This window comes from Astyanax mexicanus, chromosome 19 (assembly GCF_023375975.1).
Source record: "Astyanax mexicanus isolate ESR-SI-001 chromosome 19, AstMex3_surface, whole genome shotgun sequence".
In the NCBI taxonomy this organism is placed as follows: Eukaryota; Metazoa; Chordata; class Actinopteri; order Characiformes; family Acestrorhamphidae; genus Astyanax; species Astyanax mexicanus.
In genome coordinates this window covers 36193583-36214176 of record NC_064426.1, presented here as the reverse complement: position 1 = coordinate 36214176, position 20594 = coordinate 36193583, and the positions used below count along the sequence as shown (strand labels likewise).

At 36.2% G+C, this 20594-nt stretch overlaps 1 protein-coding gene across 2 annotated transcripts; it reads left to right on the top strand.

Moving 5' to 3' along the window:
* Positions 1-3165: 3165 nt before the first annotated feature.
* On the top strand, positions 3166-20390 carry syngr1a (synaptogyrin 1a). Of its 2 annotated transcripts, none has more exons than XM_022664985.2 (4): positions 3166-3643; positions 13162-13399; positions 14856-15001; positions 19890-20390. In XM_022664985.2, exons 1-4 carry the CDS (start codon positions 3548-3550, stop codon positions 20097-20099), a joined length of 690 nt encoding a protein of 229 aa, XP_022520706.1. In that variant the 5' UTR covers positions 3166-3547; the 3' UTR covers positions 20100-20390. The 2 variants fall into 2 exon arrangements, with proteins under 2 accessions (XP_022520706.1, XP_022520708.1); XM_022664987.2 differs by lacking the exon at positions 19890-20390 and adding an exon at positions 16558-18440 and having other exon boundaries at positions 3173-3643.
* The last annotated feature ends 204 nt before the right edge of the window (positions 20391-20594 follow it).

The window sequence follows — 20594 nt, the reverse complement described above, 5'->3', positions numbered from 1 at the left end:
CTTCTACTTTTGCTTTGGCCTCATAATTATTTTGTCTCCTTTCATGATTGGGTTACATCTGATCACAGCATTGTTTAGACAAACAATGAGGAAATCTGAAGATGGAAAACAAATGAAAAGGCACAAAGAACAAAGTAAAATTCTTTCTTACCTTCTGTCTCTCTCTCATCCTTCTCTCTCTTATCATTTTCTCCATTTCATTGACTGCCTTTGAAATGTCCCTTTTGTGTCAGATATAGACTTTCTGAATTCAACCTGTTCTCCTCTAAGTTGCTAGATATAGGACCATTTACTCTATTTTTTGGACCATAAGGCACACTTAAAATGCTTTAATTTTCCCAGCAATGCTGAAGTACTGCATTGTAAGGGTTAGTTTTCAGTAAAGTTTCTCCAGCACTAAGGTTGGAGCAGTGCTAACCGCAGCGCTAGCTATTTTGCCGTTGAACTGTAGTCTGCGTGTTTATTGTGTTAAAAAAAAAGCTACGTGGGACGAAGCGCTAGTTGATAGCTGTCAGGTGGCATTTACAAGCACTATGCACTTCTGCTAACCGCACTGTTGGAAATATTGGAAATCTAAGCTTACTATAAATAAAAGAAGTGCTTTAAACACCCAAATAAACAGGTTTTAGGAAAGAAATCTGTGTAGGTTAACATCCAGCACTCGTTTTACTTAGATTTTTTTTTTAAGAATTACAGTTCCTTATTATTTATAATCTAGTGTGCCTTTTGTATGAGAATAGACCAGAAAATATATGATCCACTGATAGTGTACCTCATAATACGGTGCGACTTATAGTCCGTAAAATACAGTGGGTATTTTTTAGGTACAAAAACACTATGTGTACAAAAGTATTGAGACATCTGCACCTCTAATGTTTTTTCCTCAATCAAGCGTAATAAAAAAAAGAGTTCATCTGGGTTTTATTGGACTAACTGTCTCTACTGTTCAGAGAATAGATTTTGGAACATTTCTGTAAGGATTTGACTACATTCAGCAACAAAAGCATTAGTGAGATCCACAACTCCCCAACTAACTCTTGCCAAAAGGACAGAGTACCATTTATTTTAGAGAGTACAGACCATGGACTGTACAGTAGTTACTGGTCCAGAGTGACTTATTTCACAATGTTTGGTATACAGTATTTCTGACCCCCTGTCCCATAATAGGTGCAAAGATACATGATGTCAGTTTGTTCGGTACCGTTTGTTTGATTTGTTCTGATTTCTCGCATGCACCGGCATGCCACGCTGCTTTTTATGGAAACACCCAGAATAGCCTGATTTAGCATTAGGCCCCGTGACACAAGGAATTCTTTGTATTTGTAATGCTGTTACAGTGTTACACGGGAGACGGAGAGATGGAGGAGGACGTAAGTGCAAAGATATTTATTTTTAAACAAACAAGATAAATCAAAACAAATAAAACGCGGGTAACGCAAAATAACAAGACTTGGGATAACAAGCTAAGAAACACAGACTAAGAAACTAGGAAACATACGGGCAGCAAGGATACATACAGACTAAGGATCTCGAATACAGGATACAAAATATACAGGATACAAAATATACAAGACTCAACACTGAACATTCAAACAGAGGGGCTTAAATACAGGAGGGGAGTGAGAAACACCTGGGCTGGGATGATGAGGGGGCGGGGTTACAAACAGGACACAGGTGAGAACACTAATAGCTAGGGCAGGGCTGGGGCGGAGCTATGGTGGAGACAAAAACAACAACACAAGCACATGGCTGGGAACACTTGACAGGAAAACAGAGGGGCAGGAGCACAAGAGACCAAACGAGGGAGAAACAGAAGACAGACACGGGCTAAACTGTAACATACAGCAGTACTTTAAATGTATTTTGGCACATAAAATATTATTTTTCTGATGCATACACACATTTATTGTTTCAAAAGGTCATTTTTATGTTTGAAATGTTCTTTTCTTTTACATAACAGCTGTAGCAACTGAACCTGAAGAAAGTAATGGGTTTCTCTCTTTTTTTCTCTGATGCTTATTTTGATCACAGTGATACTATGGACATGTACTGTCCTAAATTAGACTAAATTAAATCATATCTCAAAAATATCATATTTTCATGAGAAGGGAAAAACCCCTACTTACTTGATTAGAGCTAACTTTCAGTGGAAGTCAATGTACAATATTTTATTGTAGGTCATATTTAAGAATTTCCATTGTTCTGAAATTCTGACTCACTGTTGGGAACAACAAATTGTAATTTTCAAAAACTGAAAATTAGAGATTCACGGTTTTTGTCTGACATTAATAAAATGAAATTCTAAAACAAATGCATGAATTATACAAGGAAAAATAGAGTTTCCAATTGGTTTAAAGTCCATAGAGGACAAACCAGTGATATAAATTCCAGTCATTACACAAAGTACAAAATCCCAATGCAAAACTATTAGGGCACCTTCTCATCCATTGTTTCTTCTGAAATAGGTATTATTAAAGGAAATATTTTTATCCTGCTATTTTTTGGAATAAATTAAAGTATTTTTACTAGATTTTTTTACTAGCATTGCTCTAAAGATTTAATTGCATTCCATTGCATGGCATATGAAAGAAATATGAAGTGTGATTCCAGGCTTTTGAATGGTCTTGTATGCAGGGGCAGTGCCTTTAGCCAACTTTTAAAAAACATTTTTTTTTCACAGTGTAACTATTTTATAAAACTATTACCACATTTCTGAATAATAAACTCTCATTAACTGCCATGACAGTTCTGAGTACTAATCTACCATAGACTGTAAAAAATATAAAAAGATTTATATAGGGTACAGTTTTTGGTCTCTGAACACTATGATTGTAAATCATCCGCTAGATGGCGCGTGGCTGAACTCTTTAAACTAATGAACATAATCGGATTGAGCTGTCTGACTGACTGATGCTCAGTGAATAAAAAAGTTTAAAGGTTTTCTTGCATTTAAGAGAAATAACCGACCCGTGCTTTTATATGCACTTCTTAGCATCACTTTGTATATTTATACACGTATATTTTACTATTTTTATTCAGGGTTCTGAGTAAATAACCCGTTTAAGCCCACTCTTTCTGTCATTGCTCGCTCTCTCAACTGTGTGTAATATTTCTGCCCACGTGACCGTTAATAACACGCGCACCTCTCTCTCTCTCGCTCTAGCCGCGAGGGCGCGCGCGGGTGGATAGCTTGACAGTACTGAACGCGTGAGCGCGCGCGCGCGCGTGTGTGTGTGTGCGCGTGTTTACTCCGCGCGCGCTCTCTCCACCCTTCGGACGGAATAAGAGAGAGAGAGAAAGAGAGAGAAGAGAGGGTGAGCCCCGACACCGGCTCTGAGAATAAACTACTGTGGAAGAGAAAGAGAGAGAGATAGAGCGGAGGAAAAAAAGGAAGAAGGGAAGGAGAGAGAGAGAAAGAGAGAAGACTGTTTACCCCAGAAGACAACGGTTGCTTTTAATTTCCAAGGTCAAACCGTCCAGCCCGCAAAACCGTTAAACCGCACAGACGCGCTCAGAGACTGGGAGGTGACGGAGCAGCGCGCCGAGGATGGATCAGGCGTACGGAGCGGGCAAGGCTGGAGGAGCCTTCGACCCGCTGGCCTTCTTCCAGCAGCCGCAGACCATCCTGCGCCTCGTGTGCTGGGTGAGTGAGTTAACGGTAACTTTAGTCTGCTAGGTTAGATAACTAGCTAGCTATGGCTGGATGACCTTAAGATAACCGCCGCTAACCGTTAATTCTGCACAGCTGAGCCACTAACAGTTACTTTATTCATTATTTATACTTTATTCTTTATTTCTTATTATTTAGTTAGCTAACTAACTAGGTTAGCAAACTAACTAACAGAGTTATATTTAACTAGCTAGGTTAGGTTAGCGTAACAGCGGCTAACTAACTAGCTAATTTAGTTACCTCAGCCCGTCCAGTTTAATCACTCAAAACTACAGCAGTTAGCTAACTTTATTAGCTAGTCTAAATAAGTTACACACCTTTAACAAAGGTCCTAACTTTTTTATTACTAAAAGGGGGTAAATTTGCCAGTGTTAAATGAGCATTAAAAGTGTTAAAGTGAAAAAGATAAAAATTTAGGACCTTTGTAAGTTAACGCTAATGTAACCTAACTAGTCAGCTTTAGCGTTAGCCAGCTAGGTTAGCTAAGCTATGTTATCTATTTTTTTTAAGCTATCAGCTGTTAATTATTACAGGTAAGGATAGCTCTAGCTACAGATCTATAAATCCATTCTGACTACAAAGCAAAATTGACAGGTGTTAAATTAACTCTAAATGTTGATTTTAAAAAACTGTGCCTGATAACATATGATCCCACTCCCTATAAAATTCACACCAATAGTACAGGTCCTAACTTTTTTACTCAGAGGAGGAATATTTGCCAGTATTAAATGAGCATCATAAGTGTTAAAGTGTTAAAAATGAACATTTTAGTAGTGAAAAGTCAAATTTAGGATCTTTGTAAGTTAATGTAAACGTACTAGTTAACGTTAGCGTTAGCCAGCTAACGTTAGGTTAGCTAAGCTATGTTATCTTTTTTTATGATTAAAAACTAATTTCAGTTATCAGCTGTTAATTATTACTGGTAAGGATAGATATAGTGATCCATAAATCCATTCTGACTACAAAGCAAAATTGGCAGTGTTTAACTAACTCTAAATGTTAATTTTAAAACACTCTCCCTGATGACATACATGATCTTAGTCGCTATAAAATACACACCAGTGATACAAGTCCTGAGATTTTACTACAGAGTAAATTTGCCAATATTAAATGAACACACAAACATGTGTTAATCCTCTAGAGGATGATATTTATGCTATATTTGTTAAATAAATATTTTATGAGCTTGTGGGCTCTGTTTATATAATACTCAAAACCTTCAAGAACCTTCAAGATTTAGCATGATTTTCTTGTGATCTAACAGCATAATGTTTCCCTGAGGCAACAACTTAAAAATCCCTGTTCTAGGAGGTAGGTTAATGAAAACAAACAGGCACAACTGGCTTTAAAATTTATCTTCAAATATACTTTTTTACATATAGAAAAATGTAAAGGACAGTGTAATAATAAAAAAGGGCACCACCATGCCATAGAGGGTTTACGAGGTAGTCACAAAGATGACCAAAAACTTTATGATGAAACTGGCTCTCATCAGGAAAGGAAGCACAAGAGTTACCTCTGTTGCACAGGATAAGTTTCCAGCCTCAAAAAACAGAAAGCACCCCAGAGAAGACCCCACCTAAATAAAAAAAAATGAATTTGGTTAACACTTTCCAAGTTTACTATCTTTATAGTTTGGATGTATCCAGTATTAATTTACAGTGTGTCCTAACCTTTGACTGGTACTGTATGTAAATCAATTCTGAATACACATCAAAATTGACAATGATAAATGAACTTAATTTAAACATTGTCCCTGTTAACATCACTACAGTGTTAAAAACTCTACCACAATGGTTAATACTTTAGAGTTAATTGATTTAAAACTGCATTCAGTAATTAAAGGTTTATCCTGAGTAAGCTTTATTTAGAACAGGTGAGACCATATCACCTTGCCAGTATTTAACCTTATTCACAACTTTTACAGATATGGGCATTCTCAATTGGTCAAATATGTTATGTTTGTTAATTGTTTATTTACAAGTATAAAAATGAAGCAGCGAACCCTAGTGTTCCCACTCTAAAACTGACTGCATGCTGTCAGCCTCCTGTCCAAAACATGGCAGAGTGCCTTATGTAGTCATCTGCTGTTCATGTAAAACCAAAAACTTTGGCTCATGTCTTGCACCTTCTGCTGTGTGTGTGTGTGTGTGTGTTTGTGTAGCACCAGATGCCCTTAGTTTGATAAAAAAAAACGTGAAAATTGAAACATGAATGTTTAGTCATTGTGGGGACATCCCAGTATTTTTTGATTAGAGCAATTAAAAATGGTGTCATTATTGGATATAATTTTGTTTTAATTTTTTTCTGATAGTATTTCCCTTAGACATACTTTAACAAGTGGGCTTGTGTTTATTTAACACAAAGGCAATTGAAACTCTTCACAGTGGCTTCACGCTTCAACTTGTGTGTTTGTGTTACAGTGAGAGAGGAGGGAACAATCTGCTGAATGTTTCATCTGGTATTTGAACACATGGTGAGAGGTTTGGAGAGAGAGATTACTGATGGGGGTTGAAGTGCCTTGTGTGAGAGAGAGAGAGAAAGAAGGGTGGGGGAAGGGAAGGCAGGTGGGTTTAGAGGTTACTGGTCTGTGACTAGAGTCTACTGTATGTCCCATCATTCTTTCATTTCCTCTTTGATTTCATTGTGTGAAAGGTATTTGTATGCAGATGGAAATAATCTGAACACTTTGATCTTGCATGCATTTGTTATGCAAGGTTACTTATTAAATATTATGTAATGGTAGAGTCTGGATTGCCATATGTCCATGGTTCTGATGCCATGGTATGTTCTGAAAACATATAAATGGGAATAAAGACATAAACAGGCATGCATTCTTAGTCTAAAAGGGCTGATTTATACTTTTATTCCAGGTACTGCAGCTATATCATATACTGCTACACCAAAAGTCAAAGCATAGCAGTATGAAAAGTCATCATGAAGTTTTACTTCAGAAGATGCCTTGGGAACACCCACACCAGTATAAGTTGTGAGGTGTTTTCTTGTGAGTGAGGCTGAGCCATAGTCAGCATTGGGGTGGGCGATATGGCCCTAAAATACTATCACTATATTTCATGGTATTTTCGCGATAACGATACTCTTGGCGATATGACTAAACACTGTTAAAAATATTTCAAAAATACACTATACACTGCAAGAAAATAAAAACAAATATTGTATTATTACATACAATATTATACTGCACACCCCTAAGTGAGATATTAAAAAATACAAGTCAAGTCAATGATCCAGAATGTCATGATACTAATAATAATGCACTTCAAATATCTCCATATATCCAGGATTAAAGTAAAATAAATGATACTGGACAGATATATATATATAGTAGATATATAATGGGAAATGGGATGGGTGATATGACACGATATTTTAGGGTATAATATAATTTGATATTAAAATATAATTTGATATTAAATATATTAAATATTAAAAATTTTGTGTGCGATACAATATAGCACACCCCTAGTGCGCATGCTTAAAGCTCGAGTAAGGCCTGATCTTAGGTGCAAGGTGGACTTTCCACAGTGTCACATGTGTATCGTGAATATGTTATAGGAGGCATTACCACCCACATGCTTGTCCCTCAGTGCAGCATTCTTTAGCCTCCATTGGACATGACAAAAGTCATGGAACCCATTACTAGTTTCTTGATACTTTTGGGATGAGGAGTTGAGGAGGAGGATGGGTGGTGATCATCCAACATTCTGACCTTACTAATGCTATTGTCTCTAAATATAATCACATCTTCACAGCAATGTCCCAAAATCTAATAAAATATCTTCCCTAGACAGATAAGATAGTTACTCCAACAAAAGCAGGATGGCTCTTCTTTGATTTCTTAAGAAACAATGAATAAATGTGTCCTTATAGTTTCATCCTTTTGGGGGTTATTAAAGTAAATGCCCAGTCCGATTTTTTTAAATGTGAACAATTGATTAAAACGTAGAAATGAGATTTAGTGACTGTTTACAGCATTTACTGGGTCAATGTGCAGGCAGGAATTACCAAGTGAGGAGATGAATCACCAATTCATTAAATCAGTCTGTCCAGGGATTCTCTGATAACACGACGTATTACAGATGGAAAGGAACAAAATTGTTTTTAAATAAAAAAGAGTTTTTTTTTGCAGTGGGTACCAAAAGTTGATGCATCTGCATAGATGTATGTGTGTAGGGGTAGATGCTGGACATCATCTGTGAGATAAAGAGAGGCGTGTCCATCTTTTTATGATTCTGATAGGCTGGAAAAGAGCTGATATGTTGGCATGACAACCATCCTACATCACTGCATGAAAGCTTGGGTAGTAACAGGCTTAAGGAGAAACTCTGTGATGAACTGAGATGATGAAATCACATCAAGTAGAAAAAAAAAAAAAGACGTACAGTCATATGCAGTACAAGTTTGAACATTTCTAGTTCAATGATATGTTTTGTTGACTTTCTAAGTAAATAAATTGGTTAACAAATACATCAAGTGCTAGAGTGCAATTTCTGTTTATATACTGATATTAATCTTTTGGAAAAATATTACATTTCACTGCCTTATATATCATAATAGTTGTTTTCTATAATATCCACATTTGGATCCTTAACATGCAGTGATTACTCAAATAATCACTATATTGACTTGTGCTTTAATAGTTTTTTTACTGGATAGTTATTCTACACAAAATGTATACTATTTCCACAATACTATCAAAACCCTGTTCCCTTATTGAAACACGGAAATTGAAAAAAGTCATGGTAATTATACAGAATAAGATAGTAAGAGCACATGGGCACAAACAGTGGTCATACAAAATGTATGTTGTTGGAGTAACTGTCTTGCTGTCCAGGGAAAACTTTTTACCAGATTTTAAAGCATGGCTTTGAGCATTTGACGGAAGTAAATTTGTATTTTATTATGATATGTTTATGTATCAGGAAATTATAACATAATATAAAGAAACACCAGCTTAAAATGTGTCAAAAATCTAAGATGCATATATTTTATCCTTGCTTTACTTTAGCCTTTCTCTTTCAACCATGATGGTTTTTGTCATCTGATAAATCTGATAAATGATGTGATCTCGAGGGAAAAAATGCAGACATCTTCATTGATTACCCAGAACTCACAGGACAGTAACTTGAGAAACACTAAAGTATTATTTACAAAACATAAATATAGGATAGGATAGCAAAGGATTTGATTTTCTGCTAAATTCTGATAGTTGCATTCACTGCGTTCATCAGTTATGTTTAATCCTGAAAGATGAATGTGCTGGCTCATCACTTTGCCATTTGGAAAGATTAAAAGGTCTTGTCCTCACTTTACAAAATTGATCTAAATTGTAATAGGTTGAAGTAGTATGTTGTTCTCTGAGGTTGTATTCCAGTTGTGTTGTTGCAGTTTGCCAGATTCATTTTCAGTTGTTTTAATTACGCTATACATATTTTTAAAGCTACTCTTAAAGTGGCTCTACAATTATTATGTGTTTTATCTGTGGTTCAGCAAGTCAATGTAAATCAGTATAGGTTAGATTTGACACTTCCCAAATGACTGATGAATTGTTTGTAAAGGCCTTACACTACACTGAATCTCCTGTATTAAAGTAGATGTTTCAATGACTGTAGAAGCAGGCAAAGAAAAAAGAGGTGGTCTTCGCCCCCCAGTCCCATGACTCACCTCTCTCTCTTTCTCTCTCTTTTTTTTTTCTATCTCTCTCTCTCTCTCTCTCTCTCTCTCTCTCTCTCTCTTTCTCTTTTTCTCTCTGTGCTGTAAGCATAAGGTCAGGGAGATTAAAAGGAAGGATTGTGGGGGAGGGGGTGGATGAAGCAGTCAGGCATGCCTTATAGAGACAGAAGAGAAAGAAGAGAAAGTAACACAGCCAGATTTAAATTAATATATGTGTTGTAATGTTATGCTCAGGATAGAACAAAACTCTTTGGATTATAAGTATAGTTACAGGTATATGTTTATTATTAGCCTTGTCATTTTGCAGTGTTTCGTTGCACTGGTAACCTGCAGATTATTTTGTGTTGTTGCACACCTAAACACACACACTCCTCTTTAATCTGTCTAGCAGCAATGGTCCATTTCATTGAGTCCTATGAGAGAGGTCTGATTGATTTATTAGTGGGAGTGCCACGGTTACCTCTGCCCTGATTAAATGAGTCACCAGAAAGAAAATCACATAATACAATTCACATGAACCCAGTAGATCACCACACTGACTGTAAGAATAATGTGTGTGAATGATGTGCAGAAGAACAGTTTGATCGATGTAATGCTAAAATACATATTGCATATAGTTTGCATATATATACACAGATCAAGCGTAACAGTTTTTGAAGCTTCACTGAGCATATAGAAGTACTTTTTACTTTGTCTGTTTCTTTGCATTCTTTATTATCCTCACATGATGGTGGAGGTGTGTTTCACACCTTTCACATCACTATTGACTATTAGATTGCTGTCCAATAAAGACGCCCCTTTTCAAAGTCAACTGCTTTAATCTTATCTTAAGTTTGCAGCTGACCACATGGACAAAGAAAAAACCCTCTGGAGGAAATGTTTATGGTCAAATGAGACAAAGATTCAGTTGTGTGACCACAATAAGGCATTCAACCCCTAGAACACTATGGCAGCTGTTAAGAATGGTGGTGGTAGCATCATGCTCTTGAGCTGTTTTGCCTCCAGTGAAACTGGTGAATTGCACAGAGTGTATGGAATAATGACTTCTTTAGCATAACCTCAGAAAAAAACATATAGATAAAACCTGGATAATTGGACAGTTAGGTGTTTCAAGAGGACAAAGACTTCAACACACATTAACACAACTCAATTGAGGAATGAATAATAATGATAAGATGCTTTTATTCTTTTATTTCTGATCCTATCCCTGTCAGAAATAAGTGAAGAGTGCTTAATAGGCAGGCCTTACCAGGAAACCAACTGCTTTAATCAAATTCTGTCAATTTAACCTGGACGAATAGTGAAAGTGAAAGCCTGCAATTGGAAATTGAATCAAATATTCAGTGTATTGTATGTATATTTTTGTGTATTTATGTCCCAGAAAAAAGAACAGTTAACTTACTACTTTCATGATATTCATGCCCATGAAACATGTATGTAAACTGTGATGTAAAGCTAATAATTCTAACCTCTTTTCCTTCTTCCCCTCCTCTACTCCTCTATCCCGTTATTTCCCTTTGACCTCTTTAAGGCCCTATATAATGTAATGCAATGTAATTAATTCATACATAATACCACAACTTGCTACTTAATACAAATGGAAAATCTGCCCAATGAGTTATCTACCATAAGCAGAATATACCTGACAAATTAGGGATGCGCTATGATATCAGTATCGACCAATTATATGTTTTTTTGTTTTTTTTTAATTATCTGCAATGGGCCGATGCATAGAATCAGCTTATTTTCAATCATACGATCCTTGCTGACGTATTTATAGCATGCTGGAAGAGAACCAAGCGGTGCTGACCACGCTACTACAGTTGGCAGACTATATAACTGGCTGTGCTACAAAAAAAAAATTGATTTGAGATCATTTTTATTTATTCGTATAAGTTTCAATAGATACATTGTTTTAACTTTGACTTCAAAGCCTTGACCAGCATTTATAAGAACTAGTTCACTAAATTAATGTAAAACCAAAAAAAAAAAAAAAATTTTTTTTTTTAAGAGACACATTTTTTATTGTTTGCAATAAAATTGTCTAAAATTTAAAATGTAAGGCAAATAAATGTTAAATTTGTTTCTATAGTTATACTGAGGTATCTAATAGTGGATATTAACAACTGCCTATAACTCCCACATCAGGGCCCCCCTATGCCACATGTTGGATCATTAACTTCAGCAGAAATCTGCTAAAAATTAATGTATTTTTATTATTGCATTATATTTGTCAGAACAAGAAAATATTGTGATTTTTTTTTCATTATCGTTCAGCCCTGTGATTTACATATTTTTACTGCTTTTGAAAGATCTACTTACTTCACTTTTGGAGAAAAATGCACCATAATCGAATTCCGAAATATTTCTCATGTACAGAGTCTCTTGCATAACACGCATACACCCATAGCCCGAAATATGGGGCACAAAAAGGCTCCGGTGCTGACGATCACAAGATCAGGACCCCACGTGCTGCCTGTTACAATGCCTGCTTTCATGTGCTCATGGGATACAGAGGCCTTGTGATCTGGGCAGCTAATTAAGGAGAAGCCAGACGGCTGTACTTAGACTGCCTGCGTTAAGTTTCCACTGCTGGTTCAAAGTTGTGACTGCCTTTCTCCTCAAAGACTGTTACAGCTGTTCAGGTGGGACTCGCTCATCTCGAGGGAAACACCAGATTGTGCAGGGCTGTGACTCACAGTGAATGCTTTGCGCTCTCCTGACCTAGTTATGGGTTATAGTGTAAAATCTTAGGAATGTCGAGCAGAGGGAACAATCTGAAACGGGATTAAAGTTAAAATCTATTGATTTTTACAATGACAGAGAGGTCAGAGTTCTGTATATCAGTGCTTAGACAGTGCCTCCTACATATTTACCATTACATTACATTTGACAGACGCTTTTGTCGAAAGCGACTTACAATAGTGAAGTACAAAAGTAATAGATAGGTATAAACATCTTTAGACAGAGGATAGAGGAGTGAAGGAGGGGAAGAAGGAAATGAGGTTAGAAGTAGTTAGTTTAGTGTGTAAGAGGTGTTAGGAGAGTAAGTGCTCTTTGAAGAGATCTGTCTTCAGGAGTTTATTAAAGTTAGTGAGAGATTCTCCTGATCTGGTAGTAGAAGGTAGTTAGTTAGAGGTGTTAGGAGAGTAAGTGCTCTTTGAAGAGCTCTGTCTTCAGGAGTTTATTAAAGATAGTGAGAGATTCTCCTGATCTGGTAGTAGAAGGTAGTTAGTTAGAGGTGTTAGGAGAGTAAGTGCTCTTTGAAGAGCTCTGTCTTCAGGAGTTTATTAAAGATAGTGAGAGATTCTCCTGATCTGATAGTAGAAGGTATCTTGTTCCACCATTGGGGAACTCTGTATGAGAACAGTCTGGATTGCTTTGTGTGAATGTTTGGCAAAGCGAGGCGAATTTACACAGTAAAAAATGCCATATTGGGATATCATGACACTCCTGTGTTGCAGAGATAGCAATGAACAACAAACAGTTAGCAGTTTTTTAAGGTTTTAATCAGTCAGTGGCGCACCTGTGTTTTCTGTTGCTAAGATAGCAATACGTCAGAAATTTACCTGAACACACCTCACTTCTTGTCCACCACACCCCTTTGTTATTCAAACAGTGCTGATGCAAGATGTACAAATAGACTGTTTGCAGGGTGTAAGATAGCAATGAGCATCGGGCGTGCCTTGCACAAGGTGTACAATGAGGCCTTAAATCTCCCTGTCCCTCATGTTATTTTTTTTAAAGCTAACCTTAACCCTGTTCATTCTCTCCTTCTCTTCCCTATTCACCTTTAGATCTTTTCCATCGTGATCTTGGGCTGCATAGCTAATGAAGGTTATGTGAACCGGCCAGACGAGGTGGAAGAATACTGCATCTTCAACCGCAACCAGAATGCCTGTAACTACGGTGTGGCTATGGGCTCGCTGGCTTTCCTCAGCTGCGCAGCATTCCTGGCCCTCGATGTCTACTTCCCACAGATCAGCGGAGTCAAAGACCGCAAGAAAGCTGTCCTCGCTGACATCGGCCTCTCAGGTAACGTATTTGGCATCTTATATACATAGGCCTGGACAATAATTTGAGATCGGTATTTATAAGAAATGTTTCAATAACGATGGTATCATTTTTGTGTTATATCGATATGTATACTGCAAAAAAATAAAACTTAGCAAGTGAAATTTTTCTAAATGTAAATCTATAAATCTTATTTTCTTCTCTGATAAGACTTTTTATCTTACTAAGCCTTGTGTGTAAGTGTTCGATTATTTTGCTTATTTTAGGGATAATTATCTTAAACATTCTTACTTAGAACTTGTACCTTATTTTAGGTAATTTAAACTCAAAATAAGCACAATCAAGCAGCAATCAATTTATTCTGATTCTTGTGTCCAAAAACAATGACTTTTCTGCTTGATTAAGTTATTACTTCACTCATTTTGAGACTTTGTCATTGCTTTTTTAAGAAATCTTACTAAGAAAATGTTGCTTGAAGTCATGTTTTTATTTTGCTATATGCAAATAAAAGTAAGCATTGACTTATTTTGACATTTTTTATTTCTAAAGTATTATATAGTTTTTGTGAAAGTAGGCTACAAAGACTTAAACTACAATTTCATACAGTTGTAGGTACAGATTTCCATTGCATTCCATTTTTTCTTAGGAGTTTTTCTGAGGCCTTCAGAGTATTTATATTGATATCGAAATTATATCACACGACCGAAATTAAGGAATATATCGTGATATAAATTTTGGCCATGTCGTCCAGCACTATATATAAATGAAGTTTTATTTACCTACCAACAGCTTTCACACTGCCTTAGTGTTACTTTTACAGCAATATCCTGTCTTGAGAAATTTCCTCTATCCTACAGCAGTTGGGGCCTTGATTTGAAAATGGCACAGAGGACAAGCTTAAGCCTGCTATTATATCTAAAGTTTTAAATGAGCCATTCTCTCAGAAATAATTGCAATTATCAATATTTTTTATTAATTTATAACTGTGACCCTTTATTATATACAATTGTAATCATGTACAGTTGTAATATGGCCAAACAAACGAGATTAATTAAATACATCTTTGTTTTTCTATAACTGTTCTATAACTGTTAACCCAGTGTAGTTAAGAATGAGGATCCAGGTTGTTCTCAAAGTTTTTTTTTTACTCCCTCTGATCCTGCTGTGCGTGTTGCTAAATTTAACCATGTTAAGGCTTTTCTTGAGATTAGAGCCAGTAGGTTTGTAAAGGTTTGTCAGTAAGCTAAACCCAGACCTGCGCTGATAAATTCATGTTTTTAATCTTACGAGAAATGATTTTCATTAATGCTCTGAAAAAGTGTTAATTCTGTGTTTCTTCTCTTAAAGTATATTTTTAAATGAATTCTGCATTAAGTTAGAGCATGCTGCCCTCTGTTGGCTGAAAATAGAACTGCAGATGTGTCTTTTTTGCATATAAAGATCAGTTTTACTGAGTTTCACTGTTTTTTTCCCACAGCATTCTGGTCTTTCATATGGTTTGTCGGGTTCTGCTTCTTGACAAACCAGTGGCAGGTGGCCAAACCAGAAGATAACCCCTTAAAAGAAGGTGCAGATGCAGCAAGAGCAGCCATCACCTTCTCTTTCTTCTCCATCTTCACCTGGGTATGTACTTATTAAAGGAACACGCTGTGTTCATTCAATCCACACAAGTTGTATGTGCATTGTATTACAGAACCACAGTTAATACATACAAAACCACAAGGGTAAGTAAACTGTGCTGATTACATGTATTGTACTGATATGGATATTGAATGTGTAAAACTGAATAATGTAAATTCAGTACATCACTTTTTTCCAGTGTGGTATTAAGGATGGTCCGGTTCATCTGCAGTATGAAAGCACTTTCCTATACGTCTCAGATTTTCGGATCAGTGTTGTGCCAAAATCCGACTTCCCTTGGTGTGCAGGCGCATCATGCAGCAGTATAGACACAAACTTTTACACTGGGAATTCATTTTTTAACTGTAACAGTAGAAATAAAAGCTGAGGATAATCTTTTACACTCACTCTACTGGGGGTGCTTGTGTACATGAAGTGGAGTGCTATTCTGACAGAAAATTCTACAAACTAATTATACAAAGTATAGAGAGAAGCAGCTCACGTAACTGATGACAACAGGATGTAGTAAAAATTTTAGTTTTGATGTAGACTCTGGTCTGGATATTTACGTGTGGAAACAAAATCCAAATCCAATATTAAAGATGTATATATATTTTGCAATGTCTTTAAATTAAATCAAGATCACATGTAATTCTAACATGCTTCTAACACTGCTGTACTCTGTCTACTGTGTAACTCGTTTCTTCTGTCTCTGTGATATGTTATGTCTAAATTCCATTCACCCATCCATTCATTCATCCATCCATCCATCCATCTCAGCCTTCACCTGAACCGGGGTTCAACCTGCTGCCTTGAAACATTTCTTTCTATGTGACTCTGTCTACTCATTACAGCAAACTCAGATTTAATACAAGGTATAGAAAAGGGTATTGATAAACCTGTTTATTTAGTATATCTTCTGAAATCCGAGAGTTTTAAATAATCTTACCGTGCTTTTGATTGCACCCAGTGTGCATTTGCAAATAGAAGAAATGGTAGGAATTTGCCTTTCCTCTTTTCTGGGAGGAACTACCAGACACACTCACTGCTCTCCTACTGGCTACACTAAGCCACGGCAAATGCATGCCACTGGAAAGTTCAAAACATTTAAACTTAATATGACCCCTTGCATCCGCTTCAACATTTTTAATGTTTTCAATATTTCTTCTGAAATCAAAGAGTTTTACCATACTAATAAGCTTAAGCCTTAATAAATGTGTTTTTAATCATTTTGCCTTAATCTGACTCTTTAAACTTAATTTTAACTAACCTGTATTTTATTCCTCTTTATCTTAAAGCAACGTACTAACCTCTTCTCTTCTTATTTGATTAGAATGTGCACCTGGCTTTGCTCTTTCTTCCTCATTAATGCTTTCTAACATATACTTCTTTCTGTAGCTTGAACTCTTTAACATTTTCTCTTTAACCACTGCAGTGTACGATTACACCAGCTCTGGATAAGATGGATGAAGCAGAAACAGTGTTGGGAATTAAAAAAAAAAGATGTTGTAAATGTGACATTAATAAGTACTGTTTTTGGCCCTTTTCTCTTTCTCTAGGGAGCTCTAACTTTTCTGGCTCTGGAGCGTCTAAAGCGAGTATCGTTTGAAGAGGAGTACGACAAACTCTTCACCCCTCAAACTCCTCCCCCTTTTGTTTAACATGCAACAGTATATCTACATCTGCTTACATCTGTGACATCTATTCTCTCTGTTTGTGGCATGATCCACTTTCACACTTTCTTAGTGTGTTTGTGCGGACTGTTGTATTTAAGAAGGACGACCACAGTACATATACACTTACTAACTGGATATTGGATCTGATCAGGTCTGTTCAATAATGGTGGATTGCATCAGGAGTTAAGTACAGTTAATACAGACTGTTACATAGGAAGAAATATTAATTCATGCAGATATTGCTACAGTGCACCAACGTGTCCAAATAGTTTTTTTCTTTTGGTTGTTTTATTTTTAGAGTCACAATCAGGGATTAGTGACATCGGTTTTTTAAAAGACTATTTGTGTAACCTGCACTTTGTAGTTCAGTTAAATCAAAGTCTGTTCTGTGATTTGATTGGGCAGGTGTGAATACAGGTTTGTTTGTGGTAATAATTTGATCTGTCCTCAGTCTGACCCAACTATCATCTGGTTCGAGCTAAGTGGCTGTACAGGTGCAGTTTAACCTGATATATTGTGTGGATATTTAATAGAGCTATGAACAAATGCCATTGTTCCTATGTGGTCTAAGGTGTAAAAACATAAATTTTTGCTATATTCCCTGTTGTTTACTACAAAAACGAGACATAATATATGGTTTATTTTCTTTATGTTGGTGAACTAATACATTTCTTTTGTACTCTTGTGGTTCTGAAATGATTTTATTTGATTTATTTCATTTATTTCATTTATTGTATTCAGTTTTATTTACAGCTTTGACAAGTGTTCACATTTAGAATAACTGGACAAAAAGACGTAAACGTATACCCTGATGTAAAGTGATGTGGTCAAGTGATGCTAAAGCTGCTCTTACACTGTAAACAGTATGCACTGTGCTTGCTAGTTGGGTGCAAAAGTGGGAGGTAAGAGGTCATTTCTGTAGTTAATAGAAAGAAAAGAACATTTTGATTTAGGCTATATATATGTTTTGTATATTATTGTACTTGTTGTACAGCTCTTTGTGTTCATAAATACATTGGAAAAAAAGCATTTCTCTGTGCTGACACATCCACTGCTTTCTTATTGGATACACTGAAACACAGCAAACGTTTAAACATTCAAGCTGTATTTGACACTGTGCAATATATGCAAGCCCAGCAATTCATTTTCATGGTTCAGTGTGAAAGCAGCTTAAGTCAGAAAGTACTGAAATTACTAAATTGTGTCTTATTTGTTCATAAACTGGACCAAGCTTCTCAAGAATGTGCTTTGCCTAATTTAGTCCTGAACACTGATCTCATCAGGTCATAACCCTGTGTAGGGACATGACCTTTTTCCTGTTTCTGCATCCACATCTGACCTCTAGAGGGCGCTGCCACATTACGATATTACTATGGCTGCTGCAATTATTCGCTTTGACTTGAGCTGTTTTGTAAAATATATTTCCTTTATTTGATATCAGTATTATTGTATGACCTGATTTCTTATTTTTAGGCATCATTCCAATCATATTTGTTTACTATTCAAAGTATCTTCTGTTCATACAACATACAACTACCTGCACTGCTGTTTTATAAGTTTATATCAAAACTGTAACAGGTGGTTCATATCTAGTTGAAATATTGAAGTAAACATCTAAAAAATGATAAATTTAAGTCTGCATTGCTTATATTTTTTAGACATTCCAAATCTTTGTATTGTAGTGCATTTGTCTGGCTTGACAGATTTTGTGATTATTATATATGTGCTGCTCATTACCTCCAGTTTTTTGCTTTTTTTATTAAACATAAAACATAAAAATGCTTATCAGAAACTCCATTACATTCTGTATCGCAAATTGGTTCTGGATAAAGTGACTCAGATCTTTTATGCTTGACATTTGTTCTGCTTCAAACACATCATATAATATATAATAAATGTTTTTCACTTATCACCCGTAAGTGGTGCTAATATTGATATTTAATACTGATGTAATTGGGCAAATTAGTGCTTCATTAGGTGATATTGATGGATTGGCTGGGAGCACTGAGGGGAGGTCAGGAATAGGAACCATCTACTTTTGGAGGCCAAGAAATTACAGCTCTATTTTTAAATGTATTTAAGTGTTTTTACAAGCGTAAACAGAATATATATATATATATATATTCTTGGACAGACAGAAGGTGCCAAAGCCTTTGCATAGTGCTGTAATTCTGTAACTTACTGAGACCAGCAATGTTTTTAGCAGGAACTTGTATAACAGATCTTTTTCTCGTTTCTCAGAATGTTAACTCCTTAAATGCGTAATAGAAGGTTATTTGTGATTCATTTTTATTGTATGGTTTTGTGCAGGTTCTAATATTGTATTTTATCTGTTACAAACCTATTTGGTTTACAATAAATCCATATTCCACTCTAGAAAAAAATAAGAGACCACTTCAGATTCTGAATCAGTTTTTCAGATTTTGCTATTTCTAGGTATATGTTTGAGTATAATGAACATAGGACAGCATTTCTCCCAAATTCCAAATAAAAATGTTGGATGAAATAACAAAAAAGATGCAGAGCTTTCAGACCTCAAATAATACAAAGAAAACAAGTTCATATTCTTAAAGTATTAAGAGTTAAGAAATCAATATTTGGGGGAATAACCCTGGATTTTAATCACAGTTTTAATGCATCTTGGCATTATGTTCTCCTCCACCAGTCTTACACACTGCTTTTGGATAACTTTATGCCTTTATCCCTGGTGCAACAATTCAAGCAGTTCAGTTTGGTTTGATGGCTTGTGATTATTCATCTTCCTCTTGATTATATTCCAGAGGTTTTCAATTTGGTAAAATCAAAGAAACTAATTGTAAGTGGTCTCTTATTTTTTTTCCAGAGCTGTATATCAGGTTTTTTTTTACTTGTTTAATACCAGCTTAAGCTCAACTACACTAACTAACTAATGTTTGATTTTTTGAACTAACCAAACTAATTTCTGTTCTTTTCTCTTCCTCTCTTTCTTTCTTTCTTTCTTTCTTTCTTTCTTTCTTTCTTTCTTTCTTTCTTTGCCAAACACCCCCCTCTCTCCTTTTCTCCATCGCCTAATCCGGACTGAATTCATCATTATGTAATGCATAATGTCCCTTACACACTCTCACACCACTTTATCCCCCCTTCCTTCTTCATGCCCCTCATTCCTTTATTCATTTGTTGTCCACAACTGTTTACCCCATGAACCCTTTCTCTGCTAAACCACTGACACTCTCTAGGCTGGTCTGGCTTTCCTGGGCTTCCAGAGGTACAAACTCGGAGCAAGCTCCAGCCTCTTCTCCCAGGACTACGCTGACCCAAACCAGGACCCGTCAGCGGCGCCCGCTGCTGCCTCAGAGTACACAGGCTATACTGGGGATACAGAGATACCAGCCAATATGGATTCCTCTTATTATGACTCTGCTGGATACCAGAACCAGGACTACTAAGGTGGGTTGGTGTGGCCTGAGGGAAGACTCGTCCATTATAGCGATGGGAACCTTACAAGTCGAAGAATTCTGGACATTAGAGGACATTTGGTGGCTTTTTTGGGGGGTGAAGCCAAAGTTAGCTAATCAAAGACCTATGTGTGAAAAAAGCTCGGTAACTGTTTGGATATGGATCCTTATTAATGGGTTAATTAAAGGGGTTTAATCAGGAGTTGGAGTCTGTGTCCATGTTTGCAAGACAACTATTTCATGTAAAACATTTTTTTAAATAATAAAAGAATAGGGATCTGACACGAGTTTGGAGTTTTGTGTGTTCCAACCATTTTGCCTTTAGCTAAGAATAATGAGTGGTGAGATGTAGGGGTGTCACGATTCTCTAAATACTCAATTCCATACCTGTCAAGTTTTAGATTTAAAAATAAGGGACATTTTCCTCTGTCCACTCCCACCAGCCCAACGAAGGTTCAGTATCCCTTACATTTTAAGACAGGTTTA